Below are 27336 nucleotides of genomic sequence, written 5' to 3'. Positions count from 1 at the left end.
ACGGTGAGAACAAACTTCAAGACGAGTGTTCTCCGGTCACATTTTATGACAGGTGCCGAGTTCTTATTTAAAGTGAGGTTTGTTTGTTTGTTTGTTTTTTCTGCAGCAGTCTTGATTCTTTGTGATTCTATCACATAACATTTTATTGTCTCCTAAAGGTGAATTTGTACTTTGAAATATTTATTGAAAGTCACTGGAACTGGAAGTTCAATTTAAGCCTAACAAATAATCCAAAAGTCCAGAGATGATACTGTTCCTTCAGTTTTTGATAAACATTTGAAGTACTGTCTTTCCTCAGATTACAGAGTTGGTTCACCAAAGGGATGTCACAAGGTCCTTGATCAAAAGCAAGATCGACAACGCCAAATCCTTTGATTGGCTGAGCCAGATGCGGTTTTACTTTGACCCTAAGCAAACGGATGTGTTACAGCAGTTGTCAATCCAAATGGCAAATGCCAAATTTAACTATGGCTTCGAGTACCTGGGTGTCCAGGACAAACTGGTGCAGACCCCCCTCACGGACCGCTGCTACTTGACCATGACACAGGCCTTGGAGGCACGACTGGGGGGGTCACCGTTCGGTACGTTTCTCCTTGAACTGTGACATGTGGGGTTCACATGCTTGTTTGAGATCACGTGGCTGATGTGACGTGTTTCTCAGCATGGCTAATAACTTTCTAAAACTTTTAATTAGCTTGCACGTGTTATATCTACTTTAATTGGCTTTTTACAGTTCTCATAAAGCTAGAGATGTGTTCCCAGTTAGGCAACGGACACAGGTACTCAGTTACTTTTCTTCAAATAACAGGACCTGCTGGTACTGGGAAAACAGAGTCCGTCAAAGCTCTTGGCCATCAGCTCGGACGGTTTGTTTTGGTTTTCAACTGTGATGAAACCTTTGACTTCCAGGTGAGGAGCTTTAGGGGACCCACCTAAAACCTAATGTCCCAAGAGGCTCGGTCAGGGAATACCAAGCCGGTAGCCCTTTCGTGGCCGGCGGCCTCAGAGCTAAACCTGGCTCATTGGCCTGCTGAGTCCTCGTCGAGCTGGTGCCGTCTTGAACCATTTGAGGGTCCAGCATACGCGCTTTGATGTACCCTTTGGTTTCTTATTTTCAGAGTTGAATCTTTCAGTGTACTCACTGCTTTCCAAAAAGACAATTTCTTATTGCATTTTCAAAAAAGTGCTTCATGCTTCTAAGGATGAACAATTAGGTATACGGAAGAGATTTTTAGCTGACAAAAAAATAATAGAATAACCGCTAGTATTGGCACAGGAAGAAGCTAGGACATCACACGTGCAGTGACAGTCGCTGTCACCCAGTGTTTACGGTGTGCAGGTGCCGAGCCTCACCTCCCAAGTTTATCTCATTTCGTCCTCAAACCTCCTTGTGAAGTAAATGATGTTGTTCCCATTTTAAAGATGAGGAAACTGGGTTTCAAGAAGATGTGAATTGCCCAAGGTCGGATAGATAATCAGAGCCCGGATCTGAACCCCGTAAAATCGATGCCAAGGCAGGTGGTTGCATAGCCCCTCTCTCTCTCTCTCTCTCTCCGCTTCAGGCAATGGGCCGCATCTTTGTGGGGCTTTGCCAGGTGGGCGCATGGGGCTGCTTCGACGAGTTCAACCGCCTGGAGGAGCGGATGCTCTCGGCCGTGTCCCAGCAGGTGCAGTGCATACAGGAGGCTCTGCGTGAGCACTCCAATCCCAACTACGATAAGAGTAAGTCTTTTCTCTCTATTTAAAAAATACAGAACGTAGAGGAAAATTCTATTGTGGACTAACTTGCTACCTTTTTGTTTAGAAATAAGAATTTAGCTCCCAGGAACTCCCAGTTGCAGACCTGGGTAGGGCCGAAGGTCAGAGCCCCAGGCTGCTGCTGCACCAGCATCACTCTTGGGCCACAGCAGGCAGGTTCCTACATCCTGCACCCGCCAAAGCCCTGAGCGGGTCTTCCTCTGACAGGCAGCAGCTCTGCGATCCCTCCCCACAGAATGAGGGTTTCCATGCAGGCCTGGGCGCCCAGTGCTCCCCACTTCTACCTGCACACCCCCACTCCCACCCCTGAGCCTTCCTGGTGCCCCGTTTTGCCAGCGTGTTCCACCACCTGGCTTTGGGAATGAGCTGTCACCACAGAATCACTATTCTCAGAGGCTGCCGGGGCTGCATCACCTGCTGGCACGACCCCAGGTCCCAGGCGTGCGAGGTGGGGCGGGTGGCGTGCTGGAAGAAGAAGGTAAATCCATCGACGCTGGGTAGACAAGGAATTCTCCCTGCCTTAGGTGCACAGAGTTTAACTTTATGTTTCCTTTTATTCCTGGGTAATAGTTACCAGAGAACGTGCTTGACCTCCTAAATAAAACAGGCGGGTCAAAGAAAGCAATACCTGGCAATTGATAATATTTAATGAAATAAATAACTTTATCCCTAGTTCAGAGGAGTTTGTTTGTTTAGTGTGATCTTAGACAAAGGTTATTCTCCTGATCTAAGCCGGTCACCTGTGTTACCACATTGATCATTTGTATCTCTGCAACTGTCGGACTGCATTTCTGTTCTGGAGTGGACCCTTAAAGCACAGGCATTTGCAGTAGCTAAGCAGATGCCTTAGCGTTCCCTTCCACCAGATAGAAGAGTGGGTTTCCTGCCTTTGGTAGCTCGGTCTCTTACACGTTCAAACGGCTTCTGCCTACATGAGGTGTGTGAAAATGGGTTTGTCTGGACAGGGCGGGTATCATGGTGAGTCCTGAAGGGCTAGAGGCCAGTCTCTTCAGGGAGCTTTGCTGGGGCCCCCCAGGACTCCTGGGCTTTGGAAAAACAGGTGTTTTGTCGTTTTAGACAAATGACAGTAGAATTTGAAATGCCTTTTTGATGAGTCTTAACGCCATCATCCAATTTTCAGCCTCTGCCCCCATTACTTGTGAGCTGCTCAATAAGCAAGTCAAGGTGAGCCCGGACATGGCCATCTTCATCACCATGAACCCTGGCTACGCAGGCAGGTCGAACCTTCCAGACAACCTGAAGAAGCTGTTCCGGAGCTTGGCTATGACCAAGCCCGACCGGCAGCTGATCGCCCAGGTCATGCTGTACTCGCAGGGCTTCCGCACTGCCGAGGTTCTCGCCAACAAGATCGTCCCGTTCTTCAAGTGAGTGGTAACGAGTCTCCCCAGCCACGGTCTCGGTGCGCCAGGTGGACTCCTGCATTCCTCTGATCGTGGCGCATCTCTTAAGGTGTCTGTCTGATTTCCTGGTACTCGATGCTGCTGTCACTTAAAGCATACTTTTTTCCTCTTTTCCAGACTCTGTGATGAGCAGCTGTCTTCTCAAAGCCACTATGACTTTGGCCTTCGGGCTTTGAAGAGTGTGTTGGTGAGCGCAGGTAATGTAAAGAGAGAGCGAATTCAGAAGATAAAGAGAGAGAAGGAAGAACGGGGAGAAGTGGTTGATGAAGGAGAGATTGCTGAAAACCTACCTGAACAAGAGGTTTGTGCAAGTATTCTTTTGATCGCTTAAACCTTGTGTTACTTAAATTTACCTTTTGAATAATCTTAAGTCATGACTTGCCAGTTCGTTTTTCCATTGATTCCTCCTTGTGATGTGTATGTACTCGTGGAATAGAATATACTGTAACATTTACACTAAACTGAATGCACGAGTGCAGGAGTAGGATCATCTAGAATGGAAATGTTGAAAGTATTTTATTCATTTCATAGTTATTTTGTAAGCACCTTCCACAAATAGAGCAGTAAACATGCGAGTTATGCTCCATGCTCTTGGAGCTCAGTTCCCTGCTTTTTCATAGATTCTCATACAGAGCGTCTGCGAGACGATGGTGCCGAAGCTGGTGGCTGAAGACATTCCGCTGCTCTTCAGTCTCTTGTCCGATGTGTTCCCTGGAGTCCAGTATCACCGGGGTGAAATGACCGCACTCCGCGAAGAGCTGAAGAAAGTGTGTCAAGAAATGTATTTGACATACGGTGATGGAGAAGAAGTCGGCGGAATGTGGGTTGAAAAGGTGAGTGGGATTGTTCTGTTGGCTCACGCTCTCATCCACTCCTGCTGGCTTTAGGGTGCAGTTCGCTAACGGATGCTTCTGGTGGCTGTGGGCCAATAGGAAGAAAGCACGTGTAATGGAACTTTGCCTAAGGTGGCTGGGGGTGGGGGGGGCACCTAATGCTGGTTTATGAGGATTCACCCCAAGACCTGCTTGAAATTTTTCTTAATTTAAATCGAGGGATGTCAAAACTTCTGGGAAAATTGCACTGATATGGTTTAGTTCATTCTCTGAAAATGCTGAGTAAATGCATGATTATAATGGAAGTGTGCTTATGCTGGTAAAAGTTCTATTTGTGGGACTTTTCATTCTCATAGGTTAACAAGGTAGATCTGCTAATTAATACATGATCTGCTTTCTGCATCGGTTTCCCTTTCTCTGTGAGCTTCATGTAAGAAAACATTTATCATTTAATTCAAGCTGTGTGTTTTGAGCTGGATAGAAACTCTTCTGGATTAAACAAACGGCTTATCCATTTGGTGTCTTGGAGGGGATTTAATGCATCCTTTTTGAGCCCGCTTGATGGACATCTTTATTCCATAGCTCCCAGCCTTCCTGGCTTGTTAGAAGATTTCCCACAGTTTAGTTAAACCCCTTCCTGAAATACTTTTTTTAGATACGGCTTATGTAGCACCTCTCCAGTTGACGACTTCCGGTGCTTACTTTTAGGAGTTCACAGAACACACGTTTCTTGCTCTTGTCCCGAGAGATGGCTAGAGAACCTTCCTGTTCTTGTTTGCGACGTTGGCTTGTTTGGCCCTGCAGGTTCTCCAGCTCTATCAGATCACCCAGATCAATCACGGCCTGATGATGGTCGGGCCCTCAGGAAGTGGGAAGAGCATGGCCTGGCGGGTTCTGCTTAAGGCCTTGGAGAGACTTGAGGGTGTGGAAGGGGTGGCCCACATCATCGACCCCAAGGCCATCAGCAAAGACCACCTCTATGGAACCCTGGACCCCAACACCCGGGAATGGACAGACGGGCTTTTCACACATGTTCTGAGAAAGTAAGTGCCCTTTGATCAGTGTCTCTTCCAGTGATGTGGGGACCTAAAGGGTCATCCTTCCCATATATGAAAGTCAGAACAAGTTGAAAGGTCACTTCAGAAATTATTACAGGGTGAATGTTTCAATCTGAAAACCGTGATTTAGTCAACAGCTGTTTTTAAATCCTTCCAAACCAGGATCATAGACAACGTCAGAGGTGAGCTGCAGAAGCGCCAGTGGATTGTCTTTGACGGCGATGTGGATCCCGAGTGGGTTGAGAACTTGAACTCGGTTCTAGATGACAACAAGCTCCTGACTCTGCCGAACGGAGAGCGCCTCAGCCTTCCACCCAACGTGAGTAGAGGGCTTGTGTGTGCTGTGGGGTGCATTCTGAGCAGCTGAGGCTCAAGTGCCAGCAAAGCCTTGCTCTAGACGGGAGGCTCCACTGAGCTGCAGTCAGTTATGCGACTCCCCTTCAAAGCGAGTCACGGTCTCCAAATCCTGGCCTCCTCCCATTCCTCATATGGCCAGGGAGAAATATTTCCATAGAATTTTGACTCTCTTTCATTTGTTCAGTACCTCAGCCTGCTCCATAATTCTTAGTTACCCGCCACTGCAACACTGTCAGGTGGGCTTGCAGTTAGGGTCTCTTTACTTACATATCTAGGAAGTGGCCAAACGAGGAATTGAGATGGGAAAGCTTTTAAGGCTGTCACTTGAGAAACAAGTACTTGACGCTGGCTCCGGGACCACCCCCCTCACAGACCAGGAGACGTGGCCAGGCTTGCTCGGGATTTGCGCCTTCAACTCAAGTCAGCGGTTTTGCGTTACTGTCAAGTGCCAGACACTGTTCTCGGTGCTGGAAAAAGAGCAGTAATCAAAACAGACAAAAACTCTGGCCCTTGAGGGGCTTATGTTCCCTTGGGGAAGACAAACGAGATAAATAGCGACAAGTGCTGAGAAAATAAACCAGAAGGGAGCTGCCAAGTGTTAGTGACGGGTGGAGCTTGACATTTCACCCATGGGGCAACCTGGAAAGCTTCCCTGAGAAGGCGGTGTTTTTACTGACGACTTGAGGGAAGTGGAGGAGCAAGTCCTGTAGGTTCCTGGGCACTCTGCATGAAAGCAACAAAGAGCAAGAGTTACGGGCTGAGTGCCTGGTGTGCGTGGAGAGAGCCAGGGCAGTGGGTGAAGTGGAGACAACGAGGGGAGCAAAGCAGAGAACAGAGAGGCAGTGGGGGCCAGCTCAGGTGGGGCCCCAGGAGGTCACCGGGAGGACTTGAGCAGGTGTGTGAACGAATGAGGAGCTGCTGGCGAGTTCTGAACATCATGTGTGATGTATTCTGTGTGATGTAATCTGCTTATGTTTAAAAAAATCACTCTGGCTGTTGTTTGGAAAATAGTTGAAGGCGGGCAGGGGTGGAAATCGGGACCACTGGGCATGGGGAGGCTGCTGCAGTAATCCACGCCCAAGCAGGGTGGTGGTGGTGGACGGGGCAGGCGCAAAGGCCGTGAGGAATGCCGGCTTCTGGGTCTGACATAAAGCTTGTGCTGATGGCATCCATTGGTGGATGTGGCGTGGGCCTGAGAGGAAGGAGGAGACAAGGTGACTCCAGGGTTTTGGCCTGAGCAAGTGGTGATCGGGAACCTTTATCAAGAATGGCTGGGCTTGCTGGTTACCAGCTCCCTTCAGAACCCAAGCCATGGGCCCTTCGTGCCAGTCTGAAAAATGACGCTTACTCAGGCTCATCCCCTGGCTTGACTGGTCAAGTTCTCGGAAGCTAGCGTTCCCACAGGTCCTGGTGTTGTAAGAAAGCGACTGCTGTCCTCCTGAGGCTTTCAGCCCCCTCCATGGTTGACCACCACCATTCACCAGCTGAGGGGCCCGCGCAGCCTCCCCGGCCCCATCTCTGAAGCGCTGGGGGTAGTTTCTGTGCTGCTGGGCTGTGGTGACATAGAGTGAAGTCGAGCATAGGAGCCTGGGGGCCGCACAGGACACATATGGAGCTAGTGGATTCTCGCCACTGCTCTCAGCCTCGGGGGTAAACCTTATCATTTGGGTTCTCCCGAGAGCTCTTCTTGTTGTGGCAAAGTTGGAACATGGTGGTCCAACCTCCTCTCCTCACCACACACGTTTTTCCTGCCCAGATTCTTGTGAAGAGTGGCTGGTGGGCATTGTAGTGATGCCACTGTGGATACTTTTACTTTCAGAAAAATTAAGTTGCCCTTTTGGTGTGAACGTAGGTAAAAGAATTTTAATATCCAGTTTTCTACAACAGCTGTGTCATTAGCTTCCGCGATCTTTTCTTTCTAGGTGCGGATAATGTTTGAGGTGCAGGACTTGAAGTATGCGACCCTGGCCACGGTGTCCCGCTGCGGCATGGTCTGGTTCAGCGAGGACGTGCTGAGCACGGACATGATCTTCAACAACTTCCTGGCCAGACTGCGCAGCATCCCGCTGGACGAGGGGGAGGACGAGGCGCAGCGTCGGCGCAAGGGCAAAGAGGACGAGGGGGAAGAGGCCGCCTCCCCAATGCTGCAGGTGCGGGGACCACGGGCCCAGTCCTTCCCTGGGGGTGTCGGGACGGGCGGCCATGGTGGGGCTCAGACCTGTCCCATTCCGAGAGCATCCGGAAGTGGTGATGCTCCTCGCAGAGGGTGTTAAAGACAAGCTGTCGCTGTGGTCTGCTTCATCAGTGTTGTCTTATAATACCAATATCTGGAGAGGTGCAGGCACAGCAGCTTCAAACCTTAAGACATGTGTGGGAAAAACTTTTAAGTTCTTAGTATTTAGAATCTTACTTTTCTCTGTAACGTGATGAAACATCACCCTTTTCCATTTTCGATGGTGGCACCTCGTGTTCCTGGGTTTTGAGAACCATCAGGGTGAAGGAAAGGTCGTTGACATTTCATCCAGAATTCCTTGTTTGAGGCCATGGGACCCCTGCTAGGCCTGGGTTAGGGTAGACGAGGGCCTTTTGAAATGACCACCAAGCATCATTTCTTTCCTCTTCCAGATCCAAAGGGATGCAGCGACCATCATGCAGCCCTATTTCACGTCCAACGGCCTGGTCATCAAGGCCCTCGAGCACGCGTTCAAGCTGGAGCACATCATGGACCTGACGCGCCTGCGCTGCCTGGGCTCTCTCTTCTCCATGCTGCACCAGGCCTGCCGCAATGTGGCGCAGTACAACGCCAACCACCCCGACTTCCCCATGCAGATTGAGCAGCTAGAGCGCTACATCCAGGTCAGCGGGGGCTGGATCCTGGGACAGGGGTCTCAGTGGGCCAGCGGCCCTCCCAGAGGGTTACACCCAGTCGGGAGCATTTCCTTTCCTGGGAGAGACTCAGACTTTCACGGGAGGAGTTGGAGAAAGCTGCAGCAGATGTCAGTGAACAAAGAGGTGCCGGGGCCACTGTCTAAAGATTTAATTTTACTGTGAAGGTCTTTGTTTTATTGTTGCTATTTGATTTTTAAAAATCAAGATTGGGGGCGGAGCTAAGATGGCAGCATAGACAGGAGTGGAAGCTAGTTAGTCCCCCGGAACAACTAATGAACAGCCAGGAACAACAAGTAAATAATCTGGAATAACTGGGGGGGAACAAACATGACCATCCACTCATCATACACCAACCTGATCTGGGAGGAATGTCCGAGATTGCAGCATAAAATCTGTAAGTAAAAGCTGCGGATCCAAGCCGGGAGCCCCTCCCCCCACGGCCTGAGCTGCAAAGCCTTGTGGTGCTAGAGAGCAGCTCTCTCCCAGCAAGCAAATATAGCTCAGCTGAGCTCCAACTGGGGTTTTAATAAACAAACGTGGATTGCTGGATACAAGCTACAAATCCCCAACAAGTGGAGGCTTTTGCTGACGACTGACCTTGGAGAGCCAGAGGACCTCAGTGGGGGTGAGGAGGAGCCCAGGGGACCAGGTGCTATCTCTGGCCGATGGGTAAAACTGAGGGTGGCCATGGACTTGGCCCTGAAGGGGGAGTTCTGTCCCTTTTTTGGTTCAGTGGAGAAAGCCTCAGCCATTTTCGGTTCCCAGCGCTTTGACACAGACAAGGGTAGAGATAGCACAGGCAGAGAGACTATTCGAATGTAAATGACCTCTCCCCGGGGGGTATATCTTCCCTAAGAGGAAAAAGGTGGGGCCCAGCTCTACTACCTGCCTTCCATTCAGAACCAGACCGCAGAGCCTGGGGGAGAACATCCATGGGCCACACTTCCTTACACCAGTCTGGAATTATAGGTTGGCAGGTGCTACCTGCTAGGCGGAAAACACTGTGACTTGAGGCCTCACAGGGTGTACCAGTCTTATAAGACACCCTTAGGGAAGCAGGATACTATTGCCTCCTCCTAGACTTGAGCCCGTTCTGGTCTGAGAGAACCCGATTGGGGTAACCAAGGAAACCAGATGCCTAGACAACAGGAAACTACAACCTACACTAAGAAAAATGAAGTTATGGCCCAGTTAAAGGAACAAACTTACACTTCAACTAAGATACAGGAATTTAAACAACTAATGCTAAATCAATTCAAAACTTTTAGGGAAGATATGGCAAAAGAGTTGAAGCGTATAATGAAAACACTGGGTGTACCTAAGGTAGAAATCAAAAGTTCAACGAAACAACTGGCAGAATCTATGGAAATGGAAGGCACAACACAAGAGTTGAAAGACGCAATGGAGACATACAACAGCAGATCTCAAGAGGCAGAAGAAAACACTCAGGAACTGGAGAGCAAGACACCTGAAATCCTACACACAAAAGAACAGATAGGGAAAAGAATGGAAGAATACGAGCAACGTCTCGGAGAACTGAATGACTACACGAAACACAGGAATGTACGTGTCATGGGTGTCCCAGAAGGAGAAGAGAAGGGAAAAGGGGCAGAAGCAATAATAGAGGAAATAATCAGTAAAAATTTCCTATCTCTTATGAAAGACATAAAATACAGATCCAAGAAGCACAGTGTACCCCAAACAGAATAGGTCTGAATAGGCACACACCAAGACACTTAATAATCAGATTAGCAAACATCAAAGATAGAGAGACTCCTGAAAGCAGCAAGAGAAAAGCAATCCATCACATACAAAGTAAGCTTGATAAGACTGTGTGTGGATTTCTCAGTGGAAACCATGGAGGCAAGAAGGAAGTGGGGTGATGTGTTTAAGATACTGAAAGAGCAAAACTGCCAACCGAGAATCCTATATCTGGCAAAACTATCCTTCAAATATGAGGGAGAGCTTAAAATATTCTGACAAACAGACAGTGACGGAGTTTGTGAACAAAATGCCTGCTGTACAAGAAACACTAAAGGGAGCACTGCAGACAGAAAGGAAAAGACAGGAGTGAGAGGTTTGGAAAACAGTTTTGGGAGATGGTAGCACAGCAATGTAAGTACACTGAACAAAGATGACTGTGAGTATGGTTGAAGGAGGAAGGTTAGGAGCATGTGGGACACCAGAACAGAAGATGAAGGATAAAGACTGGGACTGTGTAACTCAGGGAAATCTAGGGTGCTCAACGATAGTAATAAAAGGTACAAATACGTTTTTACATGAGGTAGAACAAATGAATGTCAGTATTGCAAGGTGTTAAAAATAGGGTGGGATAGGTGGGAAAATACAGCAAACTAGAGACTATAATTAACAGAAACATTGTATTTTGCTTCCTTTAATATAACAAAGGCAGTATACCAAAGCTAAATGCATATAGGGGAAGAGAATGGGACTCCCATTGGTGATGTTGCCTGACTCTTTATTCTATTTTAATTTAATGCTGTCTTTCCTTTTGGTGTTTCCTAGCTGTTATGTTTTTTTTCTCTCTCCCTCTTTTCTTTTTCTTTTGTGTCTCTGCCTTCTTTGACTCTTCCTCCTTCTTTGTGGAAGAAATGGTGATGTCCTTATATAGATAGTGGCAATGGTGCTGAATACATAAACGTGACTATACAGGAAACCAACGATTGTTTACTTAGGACGGAATGTATGGTGTGTGAACAAAACAGTCTTAAAAGAAATGGGTTAACTCCAACCCAGCAGTATAGACTACTAAAGACGTTTGTATAACAATGTAGATTACAAGGGGTGACACACAGTGTGATTGTGAAAACTTTGTGGATCGCACTCCCTTTATCTAGTGTATGGATAGATGAGTAGAAAAATGGGGACAAAAACTAAATGAAAAATAGGATGAGGTGGGTTTGGGGCTGATTTGAGTGTTCTTTTTTACTTTTATTTTTTATTCTTATTCTGATTCTTTCTGATATAAGGAAAATGTTCAGAAATAGATTGTGGTGATGAATGCATAACTATAGGATCATACTGTGAACGGTTGATTGTACACCATGGATGAATGTATGGTATGTGAATATATTTCAATAAAAACTGAATTTAATTAAAAGGTTAAAGAAAAAAAAAGAAATGGGTTGATGAAGAAACCTTGAGGGCACTATATTGAGTGAAATAACAGACATATAAGGACAAAAATATCACAGGATCTCACTGATGTGAACTAATTATAACATGTAAAACTCATAGACATGAAATACAAGTTACCAGGGTGTAGAAGGAGACTAAAGAATGCGGAGCGGTTGCTTATTATGAGCAGAATGTTCAACTAGGATGAACTTGAACGTTTGGAAGTGGACAGAGGTGACGGTAACACATGAGAATAACTAACGGTGTTGAAAGATGTGTGAAGGTGGTGGAAAGGGGAAGCTCAGAGTCACGTAGGTCACCAGAAGGAAAGTTGGAGGTTATAAGATGGGAATGTATAAAACAGTGAATCCTGTGGTGGACAATGTCCATGATTAACTGTACAAATATTAGAAATCTCTCTCATGAACTAGAACAAATGTATGACACTATAACTAGAAGTTAATAAGAGAAGGGACTATAGAGAAAAAATATACCTACTGCAAACTATATACTACAGTTAGTAGTATTTTGGTGTTCTTTCCTCAACAGTAACAAATGTACTGTACCAACACTATGACTCACTAATGAAGGGGGCTGGTTAGGGGTATCGGAGGATTTAAGTTCCCTTTTTTTGTCTCTATTTCTTTTCTGGAGTAATGAAAATGTTCTAAAAATTGAAAAAAAAGTTGTGATTTATGCACAACTGTATGATAGTACCATGGGCAATTGATTGTACACTTTGGATCTTTGGATAATTGTGTGGTATGTGAACAATCTCAATAAAAAAAAAATCAAGATTTTGCTTTATCTCTGAACAGCGCTACCTGGTTTATGCCATCCTCTGGTCCTTATCTGGAGACAGTCGGCTGAAGATGAGGGCGGAGCTGGGTGAATATATCAGAAGGATCACCACCGTGCCACTGCCGACCGCGCCCAACATTCCCATCATTGATTACGAAGTAAGTGGGAGGAGGTGCTTGCTTTCCTTCATCCTGCCACCTTGGTTTAATTCACCTGACCGTGGACTTCAGCTCTCTTTCTCCGTTTCATCGAGGACTTTGCCCTTGTGTTTTTACGTGGTAGCAAGAATGCAAGTGCATTCAAGCTGTATCCCAGCTAGCAGGCCTCCTGGGTAGAGGCTCGCTGGCCTGGGGTGACATGCCCTCCTCCCCTGCACGCAGGTCTCCATCAGTGGAGAGTGGTCCCCGTGGCAGTCGAAGGTGCCTCAGATCGAGGTGGAGACACACAAGGTGGCGGCCCCCGATGTCGTCGTGCCCACCCTGGACACCGTCCGCCACGAAGCCCTGCTGTACACCTGGCTGGCCGAGCACAAGCCTCTGGTTCTCTGCGGCCCCCCTGGGTCTGGCAAGACCATGACTCTCTTCAGCGCCCTCAGGGCCCTGCCAGATATGGAGGTGACCGCTGCCGAGGAGGGGGAGCAGAGCCGTGGCTGTGGGACTTCAGGGCAGGTCTCCTAACACCTCGTGTTGTTTCCTGCCTCCAAAGGTTGTGGGCCTAAACTTCTCGAGTGCTACCACGCCGGAGCTGCTGCTGAAAACCTTCGACCATTACTGTGAGTACCGGCGCACGCCGAACGGGGTCGTCCTGGCCCCCGTGCAGCTTGGGAAGTGGCTGGTGCTGTTCTGTGACGAGATCAACCTCCCGGACATGGACAAGTATGGGACGCAGAGGGTCATATCCTTCATCCGGCAGGTTCGTTGACCCACCAGCCCCCCCGCCCACACCCGTCCCCCCAAAATGTGTCCTGTTCACATTTTCTTCCTCCCGCATCACCCTTCTGTGTTTTCCCTCAGATGGTGGAGCATGGAGGCTTCTACCGAACCTCAGATCAAACATGGGTGAAGCTGGAGAGAATCCAGTTTGTTGGGGCGTGTAACCCGCCCACCGATCCTGGGAGAAAGCCCCTCTCGCACAGGTAGTGCAGCTCTGTAGACGTCACACATGCGTAATGTTTCCAGGATCACTTTAAACGCAGCACAACAGAAATTTAGCTTTAATTATAAAAGGGTAGCAAAACATTGCTTATTACAGGGTTGCTCCTGGGACTTGCCCTGAGCCCTAATCACACTAGGAAAACCCCCTTAAAAACAAGTGTCAGTCTCTTAGGTAGCAGTGAAGTGCCCAGACCTGTCCGCAGGGCCAGGGTGAGGCTGAAACAACCTGGATTATTCTTTTACCTTTGCCTGACACTTTCCCAAGTTATTTGAATCTGCTGGTATGCGTCAGGGCAATTTGTGTGTCATCTCAGTTAACGTGGTCCTGAAGCTTACATTGGTGTGTTAAGAAACGACCTTGCGTCTCAGCACAGGGCGCGTGCCCTCTGGTGTAGCTCGTCAGACTGTCTTTGCACAGGTTCCTGCGCCACGTGCCCGTGGTGTACGTGGATTACCCGGGGCCTGCGTCCCTGACACAGATCTATGGCACCTTCAACCGCGCCATGCTGCGGCTCATCCCATCCCTGCGGACCTACGCGGAGCCACTCACTGCCGCGATGGTGGAGTTCTACACCATGTCCCAGGTACGGGGGTGCCAGGCCCTCCGGAAGGTTCTTCCTCGAGTAATGGAAGAGCTCTCGGAAAAGGTGGGGCTTCGTTCAGCCCTTGTTGAGTCAGGACACTTTCTCTGAGGTCCTTCTGCAAAGTCACCCTTCTACCCATGTGCGACCACTGTCCGCACCCCCACACTTGTTCTACCCATCCTAATTCTGTACACGTTTGCGTGTAATTTCCTTCATGAAAATGGGATCGTACTGAGCAGTTCATAAAGGATAAGTACACTTTTAACCACATAAGCATTTTCCACGTCTGTGATTACTCTTCTCCGCCTTCGCAGTGGCGCCCTGCACGTGGCCAGGTCACACTCGAGGGTTGGGTCAGTTACACTCCCACCAGCACTGCCCATTTCCTGTATCCTCCCCAGCATTTCACATTTGCCCGTGTGATGAGAGAAAGTGGTTCTCATTATTTTAATTTGTATTTCTTTGATATGCCTTCCCATGTTAGCCCTTTAATCGGGTGGTGGGAGAGGACTGCCTGCTGGGACGTTTGCAGTAGGGGTGGCGGGAGGACGGCCCATCGACATGTCTGTCTTGCTCTTACCACTTCAGGAGAGCTGGACTGCCTTTCTCACGTTGCAAATGTTATTTCCCTGCAGAATTTTTAAAGTAATCACATGTAAATCTTCATCTTTGTGTCTGCTTCTGAAACCATGCTTAGAAAGGCCTTCCTTCAACTTAGGAATCACATTTTTTCAGTCTGTATTTCCAGAAGAACTTTTTGTAGTTCCGTTTTCTAGAATCTTTAAATCTTTAAATATAGGATAATTTTAACTGAAACTGAGCAGCTTGGATCTATCTTTTTTCTGCAAGGTTGTCCAGTCGTTCCAACATAGTTTACATATTCACCCTTACGTATTCCAGGATCCAGATTCTTTATTGTGATTTTACACAGCGTTTTACCTCTTAGCTGTTTTCTTGCCCTGAGGTGGCCGTGCGTCATGCCATTTCTCTCCTCCCCGCAGGAGAGGTTCACTCAGGACACGCAGCCCCACTATATCTACTCGCCGCGTGAGATGACCCGCTGGGTCAGGGGGATCTTCGAAGCCTTGAGGCCTCTGGAGACCCTGCCTGTCGAGGGGCTTATCCGGATCTGGGCCCACGAAGCCCTCCGCCTCTTCCAGGACAGGTCAGGAATCCGGGCTCTACCTTCTGCGCCCTCCGCTGAGGTCTCAGGATCCTCCTGGGTAGGGTCTGGGTGGGGCTGGCCCACCCGGGTGGAGGTCAGGAGCAGCCAGCACAGCCGCACCACCCCCGACGTGACGGGGCCACAGTGCACTGTGTCTGCCCAGCCCCAGGTGACCAGCCTCTCTGAGGGCCTCTGTAGCCGTGCAGGCGGCAGTGCACAGTAGGGCTCGCTGGGGAGCTGAAGTGCCTCTTGCTGGCAGCTGCCTGGTGCAGGGCCCTTGTCCGTCCTGGCTCGTGGTCACAGCTCACAGCTGTGTCTCTGGGACCTTACCTTTCTCTCTTAGCTGTCGGCCCTCTCACCAACTGTTTTTCTAGAGTTGCTTACCGCTACTTAAGGGAAAGCATCGCAAGTGGCTGTAGTGAACAGTTTCAGTCACTGAAGATTGTGTTGTTTGAGACTCGGTAGTATCCTTTTTACCCTTCCAGCAGTCTTGAAAATCAAATTTTTTGAAAATCAGGACCTTTTTCTTGCAATCTACAATCCCTACAATCCTTGATTTAGAATGAATTCTGAATTTTTCTGTCTCCTGCCCTTTTATTTTTTGTATTTTTATGTATTTAAGCACTGTAATCTTTCACAGTCTTTAAGGCTCACTTTTAGGTTATGGAAAGTTAAATTGATGTTGCTTTAACTCTGAGTCTCTAATAAGCAGTAAATCGTAGTAGACATACTAGTTACTAGAGCACCAGTAGTTTCCCGTTGCAGATTAGTAGGGGAAATGCTCTGCCCTGAACCAGGTTACTGAAAACAGAGGAAGCGGGGGGCTGTTGAGGCGGGCCCCTCACTCCCAGAGCAGGGACATGCTTCCGGCAGGACAAGCTCCTGGGTCCCTCGCAGTCCCGGGCTTGGGTGGTTGTGGTAGTGCGGTTGCCAGCCCTTCCCCGGAGCCCCCGAGGCAGACGGGTCCCTCCAGGCCAGGAGGTGCCTCCCTGGTGGCAGCCGAAGCTCCGGGCAGTTACTCCTGCTTCCAGGCAGCTTTTCTCACCCAGACCGTACGGGGAGTCTCGGAAGGTCACATCATTCGAGATCCCTGGTTTTTGACCCGCTCCTCGGAGTTCTCGGGTTCCACTGAGGTGCCTTACGGAGAGCTGCTAGAGACCCAGGGCTGAGTAGGGACCGGGAGCCGGAGCAGCCCTGGGGCTCGTCTCATGTTGAGTTCTGCTGCTTGAAAAGTAAATAGTGGTTTTGTTGTGTTACTTAAGCTACCTTAACTCTCCATATCTTAATCCAAAGTGTTCCCAAAAAATGAGCCACAATATAATTTTATACCAATTTCCCATAATACCAAAGATAAAATTTTGTCCGGATTCAAAGATAGCAGTAGCAGCCGTGCCCCTAAATTCCAATTGGCTACAGTAACTAAATACCCTGACTGGGCTCCACCTGTGAGCTTCCATGACATGTCGTATTCTCAGCTTCTCAAAAGTACCTCCACACCTGCAAATCCAGTTAGGGTCTCACCTGTTTGCTTTGCCAGTTTCTTTATAAGCCCTGGATCTCCAAATCTCTGTCCATTGTAGGACCCTATTTCTGTTTATTGCCCCATAATATTTGGAAAAGTTACGGCAAGCCAGCTTAGGAGCCAGCATCAAATTTTCATTTTTTTTAAATCAATCTAATTAAACCCTTTTAAGGACATACATAATAAAAATAAGATGGTACTGTAGTTTTGAGGGTTTTCATATTTAATATCAAAATTTCAGCTTGCTTAATCACACTTCAGTTCAGATTCTTAGGCACTTCCCTTTGTAGCAAATGAAAATTCGTGGTAAGGCCTTGTTGCAGTCATTGGAGTGGCCGCAGCACCCACAGGATGCTGTCCCTCACCCTGGCCTCGTCTAGACTCTGAGACTGAAATGCTTGCTGCCCTCCTCCCCACAGGCTTGTGGAAGACGACGAGAGACGCTGGACTGACGAGAATATTGACATGGTTGCACTGAAGCACTTTCCGAATATAGACAAGGAGAAGGCCATGAGCCGGCCCATCTTGTATAGCAACTGGCTGTCGAAGGTAATGAGCTGACATCGTTTCCTCTGTCCCTTGGCTTAGACTCCTCCTCTTAAGGGTACTGTACGCGCACTGCACTTTGTGTTTGCAGTCACTGGAAATTCAGGGCAGGGATTCCAGGAGGTGGCTGAGGTCGCCTGGCCGGCTGTTTGTTTCTTATTTCCATGTGCGGTCACAGGAGCAGTGGGCCTCCAGCCACCAGCCTTCTGCAGACGTGGAGACGGCATTGCCTCAGCAAGTTTGCAGGCAAAGGAGTCTTTGCTTTTGCTTCCACCCTAGTTCCAGGAAAAACAGGGCAATTATAAGCAATTGCTGTGCAAATGTTCCAGATACTAACATGCCAAAAAGAGTTGCATTTCCAGAATACCTGTGAGTTTTTTCTCTGAAAAGGAGAGTAGGATGTTTTAGTAAGTTATAATCTCAATATACGTTTCACCCAGCATCAGACTTGATCAAATACCTGCACTCTCCCTGGCACTGGGGATGCAGGGATGAGTAATCGTCCTTCGGGCTCACATAGTCCTGCCGGGGTGGTGAGAGATGTGGACAGCTCTGTCTGGGCGAGGAGAGGGCCGTCTGCTGAGAGAGGCAGCCCAGCCTCGGAACCTCCAGGGGTTCTTGGGCCTTCGTCTGACACATGAGGGGCTTGGTGGGCCAGAAGACACGGCAGCAAGAAATGGCAGGGTAGGTTTCTTCAGTATTGCTAGAATTTTCTATATACTCCAGACTTCAGATACTAATCCCTTTTCATTGCAGTGTCTTTTGAAAAAGAAATGTTCTTGAAGTTTTATCATTTAAATCATTTGTATTTCTGTGTGGAGTGTGCTGGGGGTCCATTTTCACCTTCTCTTGGTGGACAGCCATCTGCCCAGCGCCGTTTAACGATTACTCCTTTACTCGCTGCTTCCCCAGGTGCACAGGTCTGTTTCTGGCCTCACTGCTGTAATTAGTCTGCACCTGACAAGGAAGGTCCCACACCTGGTTCCTCAAGGGCGTCTGGGCCATTTCTTGGCCCTTTCCTCTTCCAAATGAAATTTAGAATTGACTTATCAGATTGCACCAAAAAATAACCACCATTGAGATTTTGATTGAGATTGTATTGACTGTACAGTAGTGTGCTTTTTTATCTGTGATCATGGACTTTTGGTCACGTGTTTAGGTCTTCTGTAATTTCTTTCAGTGAAGTTTTTCTCCATAAAGGTTTTCCATATTTTTTTTTAACATTTTCCCAGTTAACTTGTGACTTTGTTGCTGTGTTATTAATGATCTTTTTCTGTTGCATTTTTTTAACGGTTTGTTCATAGTATGTGGAAATACAGTCATCTTGGGTATGATAGCTAAGATGACTTACTCTAAGTAATTTGGGTGTGTTTCTTTTTTCTGTAGGATTACATACCAGTAGACCAAGAAGAGTTGAGAGATTATGTCAAAGCCAGGTTGAAAGTCTTCTATGAAGAAGAACTTGATGTGCCTCTGGTCCTCTTCAATGAAGTTTTAGACCATGTGCTCAGGATTGACCGGTGGGATTTTTGTTGTTATGGCCTCACCAGTCAGCACGCTGCTCTTTATTTAGTGTGTCTGCTGGGCTGTGTTGGACCTCCTGCTCTTCTTCTGCCTGAATCGCGTCCCCCACCCCACCCCCATGCCCCCTTGGCCAAGCATCCTAACCCTGCTCTCACAGTTTAGGGTTCTAAACTGCTGTTCGATTTGCTAATGCTGCCATACCAGAAATGGATTGGCTTCTATAAATGGGATTTATTAAGTTAGAAATCTTAAGTTTAAAGGCCGTAGAAGTGTCCAAACTAAGGCATCAACACATGATACCTTCACTGAAGGAAGGCCAATGGCATCCGGAAAACCTCTGTCAGCTGGGAAGGCACGTGGCTGGCGTCTGCTGATCCCGGGTTGTATTCCAGCTCCTCTCTCAGCTCCTGTGCCTTCTTGCTTGTCTCTACCAGGACGTTTCTCTCTAAGCACCTGGGGGTCCTTTCTTAGCATATCCCGAGGCAAACTCTGGGCTTCATTTCGTAATGTCCTTCTGTCTGCATCTCCAGGTGTCTCTAAGCATCAGTGCCAGCAAGGATCTGGGCCTATGTGGCTCCTTTTAAGGACTCCAGTAATCAGACCTACCCTGAATGGGCAGGGCCAAATCTCCTTGGAAACATTTAATCAAGAGGTCACACCCTAATCAAAAAGATTAATCTGCACCATAAGATTGCATTAAAGAATATGGCTTTTTCTGGGGGACATAATGTATGCAAACCACAACTGTCCTCCCAGGCAGAACTTTCTTTTGTACCCCTGGCACTTTATACATAACTCGTATTAGAATTGGGTTTGTCTTTCCCTTGTCATCTGATCATCTGGAGGGCAGGGCTGTATCTTCTTGATCTTGGCATCCCTGTTGGACCTGGCAAATCACAACTGCTCAACAAATTTTGATATACAAATTCAAGTTAAAACATGTCAAAATCTTATAGTCAGAATCCTAGAAAGTTTAGAATGTGGGTGTCAAAAGTGGAATGGGGCATAAAAAGCCTTATAATTTACTGTTTCTGGTCATGTTTCAGAATATTCCGTCAGCCTCAGGGCCACTTGCTTCTGATTGGCGTTAGTGGAGCAGGGAAAACCACACTGTCTCGTTTCGTTGCCTGGATGAACGGTTTGAGTGTGTACCAGATTAAGGTGAGTCTTAACTTCAGCAATGCGTGCTTGGTTCGTGCACGCGGCCCCTTGAGGGAGAGTGGGCCTAACTTGCCGCCTGCTCCCGCAGGTCCACAGGAAATACACCGGGGAAGATTTCGATGAAGATCTGCGGACAGTGTTGAGACGGTCTGGCTGTAAGAATGAGAAGGTAGCATTTATAATGGACGAGTCCAACGTCTTGGACTCGGGGTTCCTGGAGCGGATGAACACCCTGCTGGCCAACGGGGAGGTAACTGAGCAGCGTGTTGCACTGCGCTCGGGCGTGTGGCCTCGGGCTGAGGGCCCGTGAAGCATGCTGGGGTCGCGTCGCCCTAGGTTCCCGGCCTCTTCGAAGGAGACGAGTACGCCACCCTGATGACCCAGTGTAAAGAGGGAGCGCAGAAAGAAGGCTTGATGCTGGACTCCCACGAGGAGTTGTACAAGTGGTTCACCAGCCAGGTCATTCGCAACCTCCACGTCGTCTTCACCATGAACCCGTCCTCAGAGGGACTCAAGGACCGGGCAGCCACCTCGCCAGCGCTTTTCAACAGGTAAGCTGATCCTTGCCAAGCCTCTGTCAGAGCCCCTGGTGTCTTCCTGCCCCAGGGAAGCCTGCTCGGGGCGGCCGTTTCGAGACACAGGCGTCTTTTCCAGGTGTGTGCTGAACTGGTTTGGTGACTGGTCCACTGAAGCACTGTATCAGGTTGGCAAAGAATTCACGAGTAAGATGGACCTGGAGAAGCCGAATTACATCGTGCCCGATTACATGCCAGTCGTGTACGACAAGCTACCGCAGCCACCTTCGCATCGGGAAGCCATTGTGAATAGCTGCGTGTTTGTGCATCAGACTCTGCACCAGGTGGGCTCGGTTTTTAGGTCAGGCTATGAAAGCCAAGTAGTCACCATGCCACTGTGCATTCAGGCGTGTTCTCTCCTCGAGCCCGGGACTGGCACACCTTTTCTGGGAAGGGCCACAAACTAAATGTTTTAGACCCCGTGACCCACCCCGTGCCTCTGTCGCACCTACGTGACTGTGGTGTTGTGTAGCGCAAAGCCTCCTTAGGCAGTGTGTGAATAGGCGTGGCTGTGTGCCAGTAAAGCCTGGTTTAGAAAAGTGCAGTGGATAGGACTTGGCCTGCTGGCCATGGTGTCTGTATCCTAGCTCAGAGACTTTGTACTAAAAGGCTCCTGCCTACTTCCATCTGCCAGGGAAGCATCCTGAAGACCACTCTGAGCATGCAGTGTCGTGTCGGCACTGACGCCCACCCTCCCTCCAGCGTCACACCTGCAGGCTGTCTTCAGTGCCTCAGGAATGCGATCTGGCATCTCACTTTGTGCTGCTTCAGGCATCCTTCCTTCAAGCCAGAGGAAACCAAAGCAGCTTATCACTTAGAACCTGGGCCTCCTTCCCCTCATTTGTACCATTTCTTATTTTAGTATCCATTGAAAATAAGTGACAAAATGTAGAACAGGCATAACCAAAACTTAGATGGTAATTAGCGGTTTGTAGAGCCTTTCCACTTAGAGTACAACTCTGAGGCCAGCAGAGTCATCCTCCTCAGTTAGAGAAGTTTAAGGAGAAAGCTCAGAAGGTCTGAGGGATTCTTGAGGTCTTGTAATTGGCTGTGCTGTGACTCCACTGTGAGGGGCCTGACTCCTGGGGCTGGATTCCTTCCACTTGCCACACTGTGGACTGAAAGGCTGAGTGCAGTGAGAATTTTCTGAGGTTGAATGGCAGACTCTTCTGAAAAGTGAAAACATTTAACTTTCTTTAATTTCTGAAAGGCCAATGCTCGGCTCGCAAAACGAGGAGGCAGGACGATGGCCATCACGCCTCGCCACTACCTGGACTTCATCAACCATTACGCCAACCTGTTCCACGAGAAGAGGAGTGAGCTGGAGGAGCAGCAGATGCACCTGAACGTCGGGCTCAGGAAAATCAAAGAGACAGTTGACCAGGTACGGCACACACACACAAGCATCGTTTACCGGGAGCTGGCAGGAGCGAAGGCCTTTTAGGGTCATTTCTGTGTGCTCCTATTTTCCCACCCTGGTTTTCCTTCTTTAGGTAGAAGAGCTGCGTCGTGACTTGAGGATAAAGAGCCAAGAGCTGGAAGTAAAAAATGCTGCAGCTAATGACAAGCTGAAAAAGATGGTTAAAGATCAACAAGAAGCTGAAAAGAAAAAGGTACTTCCTTTTACTTCAGGAAACTCTGGCTTGTGTGGACTGAAATTTTCGGTCTCGTGAAGGAGTAGGAGTTTGGCTTGAGGTGGGTTTCAGGGTTTAGTGGGTTGGGTGCAGAGTGTGCATGCTGGTTTGCTTGATTGGTGAGGTGGGCAGTGCTGTTGGTTAATGGCAGTTAAGCTCAGCCTGCCTTGTCTTCCAGGTCATGAGCCAAGAAATCCAGGAGCAGCTGCACAAGCAGCAGGAAGTGATTGCAGACAAGCAGATGAGCGTCAAAGAAGACCTCGACAAGGTGGAGCCTGCGGTCATCGAGGCCCAGAACGGTACGTGGAGGTGGCTGGAGGCTGACCTAGGGGACGGGGCAGGTGGCTGAGCGCTGCACACGGCCTTCCCGCGGGAGCACGTCAGGCTGTCTTCCTCTCTTAAAGCCCAGTTCCTGCGGCGCTCGTCTGCTGTCACCGTAATAAACGCGTCTCTTATTAGTGACAGCAGCCACTCCTCCCTCTCCCTCTCCTCAGGCGCCTGTGAGATGCGATTAGGAGGAGGCCCGTGGCCTGCCACCCTCGACTTTGCATTTCTGCACAGTAATTCAGAGTAGCCTTCTGTGCTCTGCTGCCCGTTAGTGCTGCACCTGTTTCCAGTAACCTGGCCGTGGCATTTGCATTACAGCACAGAGGGATGGAAGTGGCTCATTTTAGCACTACCCAACCTATAGATTTTCATTCAAAGTGGGATTTGGATGAGAATTTTTTAATTTAGTTCTCACCTGCTGAGTAATTACTTAACAAGTGTTTTCATTAAATTTCAGACTAGAAGATTGTACATTTTAGTTTGTGGAAGGCAATGGACATTTTCTTGAAGTGTTAATCCCACACCTCCACCCAGCCCATTAGACAACAACTAATTTGCAGACAGGAAGACGTTTTTGTTGAAATTGTATACAGAACAAATGCATAATTAAATTTTTTAAAATGCTTAAAAAATCTTTATGGAGATAAAGGAATCAGTGAGGACTTTCAAGGAGCTGCAAAGCAATTTCTTAAAGGAGTTTTAAAGGAATTTTTGCAGTTTGGGGTTAGTATATAAGCTCTTCCTAATTATTTAAAAGATCAGCTATTTAAGCTATTCCAGGAGAGTTTAAGACAGGAGACCTTACATTAGGTTAGATCTTCTTAGAAGTTGTCCTTCTTTAAACTGGAGTCGAAGCTTCCTCTGGTCCTGTCCCTTTCTTACGGTGATTGTTCTTTGTCTTCATCCCATGCAAACCTCTCTGCGCCTGCTCCGCCGGGCCCTTAGCCGTGAAGTCCATCAAGAAGCAGCACCTGGTGGAGGTGCGGTCCATGGCCAACCCGCCCGCCGCAGTGAAGCTGGCCCTGGAGTCCATCTGTCTGCTCTTGGGGGAAAGTACCACGGACTGGAAGCAGATCCGTTCCATCATCATGAGAGAGAACTTTATCCCAACCATTGTAAACTTCTCTGCAGAGGAGATCAGGTGAGTAAAGGCAAATACCAAGCTTTGCTGGGAACTGAAAGCAACGTTCACATGTTTTAGAGGTTTTCCTATTTCCTAGTGGTCCTGCTTGCCAGGTGACATTTTCCTAAGGGAGCTGCTTTGTCATCATTGGTATAATTGCATACCAGAAGACAGCTTCAGTTACCGTAATGACACAAATGCCTCTCTCTCAAAGAAGTCAGATTTCTTTCGTGTTCCTGGCGGTAGATTTCTGATCCCATCAGTCCTGCATGTGACTGCTGTTCAGTCCTGCACTGATGGCCATGAGCGCCTCAAGGACCCAGCCCTGGTTAAAGGCAGAGCAAGGCCAGCCCACCTGCCGCAGGCCACTGGCCACAGACTCGGTCTCCTATTGGGTGAGGGAACAAGGGCCTAGAAAAGATTAGGCTGGTTATTATCAGGGAGAATTTCATCAGCAGCCTTGTCAGCTTTAATCTCGAGGAACTGAGGTACCATCAGTTCTAGCCTGTCCTCTGTCGTCAAATGGGTAACGATAAAAATTTGGTTTGATTTCATAAAAACCCTTTGCCCTACACGTGCTTGGAAATACAATTCCTCTTTTGCAGCGACGCCATAAGAGAGAAGATGAAGAAAAACTACATGTCCAATCCAAGTTACAATTATGAAATTGTGAATCGGGCCTCCCTGGCTTGCGGCCCCATGGTGAAGTGGGCCATTGCGCAGGTACTTGGCTTACCAGGAGCCATGGTGGGGGCGGCGGGCCTCTCGTCCGTCACCCGTAAATAACCACCACCGATTGCCCTTCTCAGCTTAACTATGCAGACATGTTAAAGCGCGTGGAGCCCCTGCGTAACGAGCTGCAGAAGTTGGAAGATGATGCCAAGGACAACCAGCAGAAAGCCAACGAGGTGGAGCAGATGATCCGGGACCTGGAAGCCAGCATCGCCCGCTACAAGGAGGAGTATGCAGTCCTGATATCAGAGGCCCAGGCCATCAAGGCGGACCTGGCTGCTGTTGAGGCCAAAGTACGATTGTCGTCATAGTCTCCTGAATCTTCCTGCTAATTTCCTTGGGAATTTGAAGGTTGTTCCATCTGAGACGAGTGGTGGTCTCAGTTGGCGGAAGCTGAGGCGCATACACTTTTAAGGGGCAGTGCATGTCCCGTGTGGGTCTCAGCGGATGTGCTCTTTAACATGGAAACAGTTTTTCTGGAAACTGCTAACCTCTGATGAGTGTTAATTAAGGATAGCTAGATGCGAGCTGGACAGTCTGAAGCCAGTGAACCCCTTTCCCCTCCCTCCTTGCCACCAGTTCCAAACCTGTTCTCCCGGCTTCGAGCTGTGTAACTGGCGTCTCCCTTCCACCCTCTTGTCCCACACTCCTCTTTTGAATCTCCTCTCTTCAGGCCAGCCCTCGCCCTGCTGGCCTCCACTTCAAGGCCCTTTCTTCCTGCTCCTCTCCATTCTGTGCATATCTCAAGGCTGAGGATTGCCTCTCTGCACTCATCTTACAGCCTCGATGCGATGCTGATACTTGAGATGCCGTTAGTCCTCCATGATCTGGCTCTCGCCTCCTTGCACATGTTTCTAGCCCACCCAAACCCTGCACTTAACGTGGATGCACTGATTTGCAGCAACCAATAGAAATCCTGAACGTGCTGGTCCCTGAGCATCCTGTGGGATTTCTTTCCAGGTAAACCGAAGCACTGCTCTTCTGAAGAGTTTGTCTGCCGAGCGTGAACGATGGGAAAAAACGAGTGAGACGTTCAAAAACCAGATGTCCACCATTGCTGGGGACTGCCTCCTGTCGGCTGCGTTCATCGCCTACGCGGGCTACTTCGACCAGCAGATGCGCCAGAACTTGTTCACCACCTGGTCCCATCACTTACAGCAAGCGAACATCCAGGTAACAGTCCGCAGAGAATCTCAGAAAGGTGTGCTCAGAGTGTAAGCCAAGTTGATGTTTAGTAGGTTTTTAGGAAAAGTCTGAACTTGAAAATGACGCCGTCTGCCGCACTGGAGAAGGGGGGAGTAACCACCCTTGCCTCTCAGTTCCGTACAGATATCGCGAGGACCGAGTATCTTTCCAATGCTGACGAGCGCCTGCGCTGGCAGGCCAGCTCCTTGCCTGCAGATGACCTGTGCACCGAGAACGCCATCATGCTGAAACGGTTCAACAGGTGTGTGCTCAGCGCCTGAAGAGAAGGCAGCGTAGAAATCTTCATGGGCAGTGATTCCGTTTTTATTTTTTTCAAAACACAGCTTTGTTTGATGCAGTGAAAAGGAAATGGGGGGTGGGTCTCCAGGAGTTCCGGGGCCCTGGTGTGGGGCAGCCACCACTCACCCTCCATCCCGGTGGTCCCAGTTGTTCCGCAGCGGCTGTGGTGTGCGGCTTTTTAAATTGATTGGCAGGGTTGTGTGTTGGGCTGGGGGGATGGTGGGACAGTTCCTATATTGTAGGAACTGGAAATAGTTAGCTTGAAACAAAAAGCAAGGAAACTGCTGCCTAGTTTTCTTATTCAGAGGCCAGCATGGGAAATGAAAGGTGGCTGCTGTGAAGGGGGGCCGGGTGCTGAAATTCAAGGGGCCCCTCGAGACTGACCTGACTTAAAAGTCACTGAGTACTCTGGGGCTCAACCCCCCTCCGTGGCTTCCCTGAAACCAGGATATCCTGGATATTCTTGCCTTTCTTTTCAAACACATCCCCAGATTTCTTTTTAACCTCACCTAAAATCTTGAAACCTTCGTTGAGCCCTTACAGTGTGTCACTGTCCTGGGGACACAAAGATGACGAAGCCTGCACCAGATGCCACTTGAATTTTATGAGCAGACTCTCCCAGGTGGCTCGATATCTCACCCAGATGGTGCCAACGAGAATATCGATCGATTGGTACAGTCTGCCTGCAGGGCTGGATTTGTCTAAAGGAAAATACAGCCTTTGACCTAGGAGTTCCACTTCTAGGAATTTATTCAGCAGGAGTCTGGCACACGTGACAAATGGCAGATACCAGAGTGTTCATCAGGGCGAATTCCTCAGAAAGATGATTTGATTGTAGCATTTGGCATTTAAGTCATGTTTGTCCTTGTAAATCTGGAAATGCCTCTGGAAACCCCTGGGGCGGCGGTGACGGCCTCTTCCATCTGTCTGCAGCACTTCTCCGACCATATTCTTTGTTGTCCCGGGTTGTCCTGACCTGCCCTTCACTGCCTCGTCCGCAGGTACCCGCTGATAATCGACCCCTCTGGACAAGCCACGGAATTCATCATGAACGAATACAAGGACCGCAAGATCACACGCACCAGCTTTCTGGATGATGCCTTCAGGAAGAATTTAGAGAGTGCGCTGAGATTTGGTAACCCTCTTCTTGTCCAGGTTTGTGTTTTCATTTGAGTTCCTCATATCTTCCTTCTTGAAGTGAATTCTTTTTGGGTTACATGTAACTTTTTTTTAAACACAGTTGACATGAAGTGAAACTAAGTTGCATAATACAAACGCTCATGACACTTGAACTTTGTAAGACTTTGGCATCAGAATGAGAATAAAGCTTCACAATTGTCCTGTAAACAGTTTTAGTCGAACAGAAGCAGTGTTTGCATTTAGAATCGCATTTAGTCTGGGGGAGCACTCGCCAAGAGAAGATCCTGCAGCGGCGGCGGAGTCCTGTGATGTGGTGCCCAGTATGGCAGCCACTGCCGCACGTGGCTGTCGAGCACTTGACAGGTTGACATGTGGCTACTGCGACTGAGGAGCCAAATTTTGCATTTCA

The 27336-nt window shown here is 48.6% G+C and overlaps 1 protein-coding gene across 1 annotated transcript in view; it reads left to right on the top strand.

Moving 5' to 3' along the window:
* The window catches only part of DYNC1H1 (dynein cytoplasmic 1 heavy chain 1), a 71410-nt gene that overhangs the window by 34962 nt on the left and 9112 nt on the right, over nt 1–27336 (top strand). The window contains exons 27-57 of the mRNA XM_037831842.1: nt 299–581; nt 809–909; nt 1563–1722; nt 2900–3143; nt 3297–3480; nt 3800–4012; nt 4817–5055; nt 5233–5389; nt 7350–7577; nt 8053–8283; nt 12273–12413; nt 12636–12869; nt 12961–13167; nt 13269–13390; nt 13828–13993; nt 14995–15158; nt 17100–17229; nt 18613–18746; nt 19797–19911; nt 20000–20161; nt 20248–20462; nt 20566–20770; nt 21697–21870; nt 21980–22099; nt 22299–22419; nt 23393–23588; nt 24176–24293; nt 24380–24595; nt 25263–25475; nt 25622–25749; nt 26789–26942. Coding sequence (XP_037687770.1) covers nt 299–581; nt 809–909; nt 1563–1722; nt 2900–3143; nt 3297–3480; nt 3800–4012; nt 4817–5055; nt 5233–5389; nt 7350–7577; nt 8053–8283; nt 12273–12413; nt 12636–12869; nt 12961–13167; nt 13269–13390; nt 13828–13993; nt 14995–15158; nt 17100–17229; nt 18613–18746; nt 19797–19911; nt 20000–20161; nt 20248–20462; nt 20566–20770; nt 21697–21870; nt 21980–22099; nt 22299–22419; nt 23393–23588; nt 24176–24293; nt 24380–24595; nt 25263–25475; nt 25622–25749; nt 26789–26942 — 5475 coding nt within the window. The remainder of the gene's footprint in view (nt 1–298; nt 582–808; nt 910–1562; nt 1723–2899; nt 3144–3296; nt 3481–3799; nt 4013–4816; nt 5056–5232; nt 5390–7349; nt 7578–8052; nt 8284–12272; nt 12414–12635; nt 12870–12960; nt 13168–13268; nt 13391–13827; nt 13994–14994; nt 15159–17099; nt 17230–18612; nt 18747–19796; nt 19912–19999; nt 20162–20247; nt 20463–20565; nt 20771–21696; nt 21871–21979; nt 22100–22298; nt 22420–23392; nt 23589–24175; nt 24294–24379; nt 24596–25262; nt 25476–25621; nt 25750–26788; nt 26943–27336) is intronic.

Source organism: Choloepus didactylus, chromosome 4 (assembly GCF_015220235.1).
Source record: "Choloepus didactylus isolate mChoDid1 chromosome 4, mChoDid1.pri, whole genome shotgun sequence".
In the NCBI taxonomy this organism is placed as follows: Eukaryota; Metazoa; Chordata; class Mammalia; order Pilosa; family Megalonychidae; genus Choloepus; species Choloepus didactylus.
This window is presented reverse-complemented; position numbering and strand designations above follow the sequence as displayed.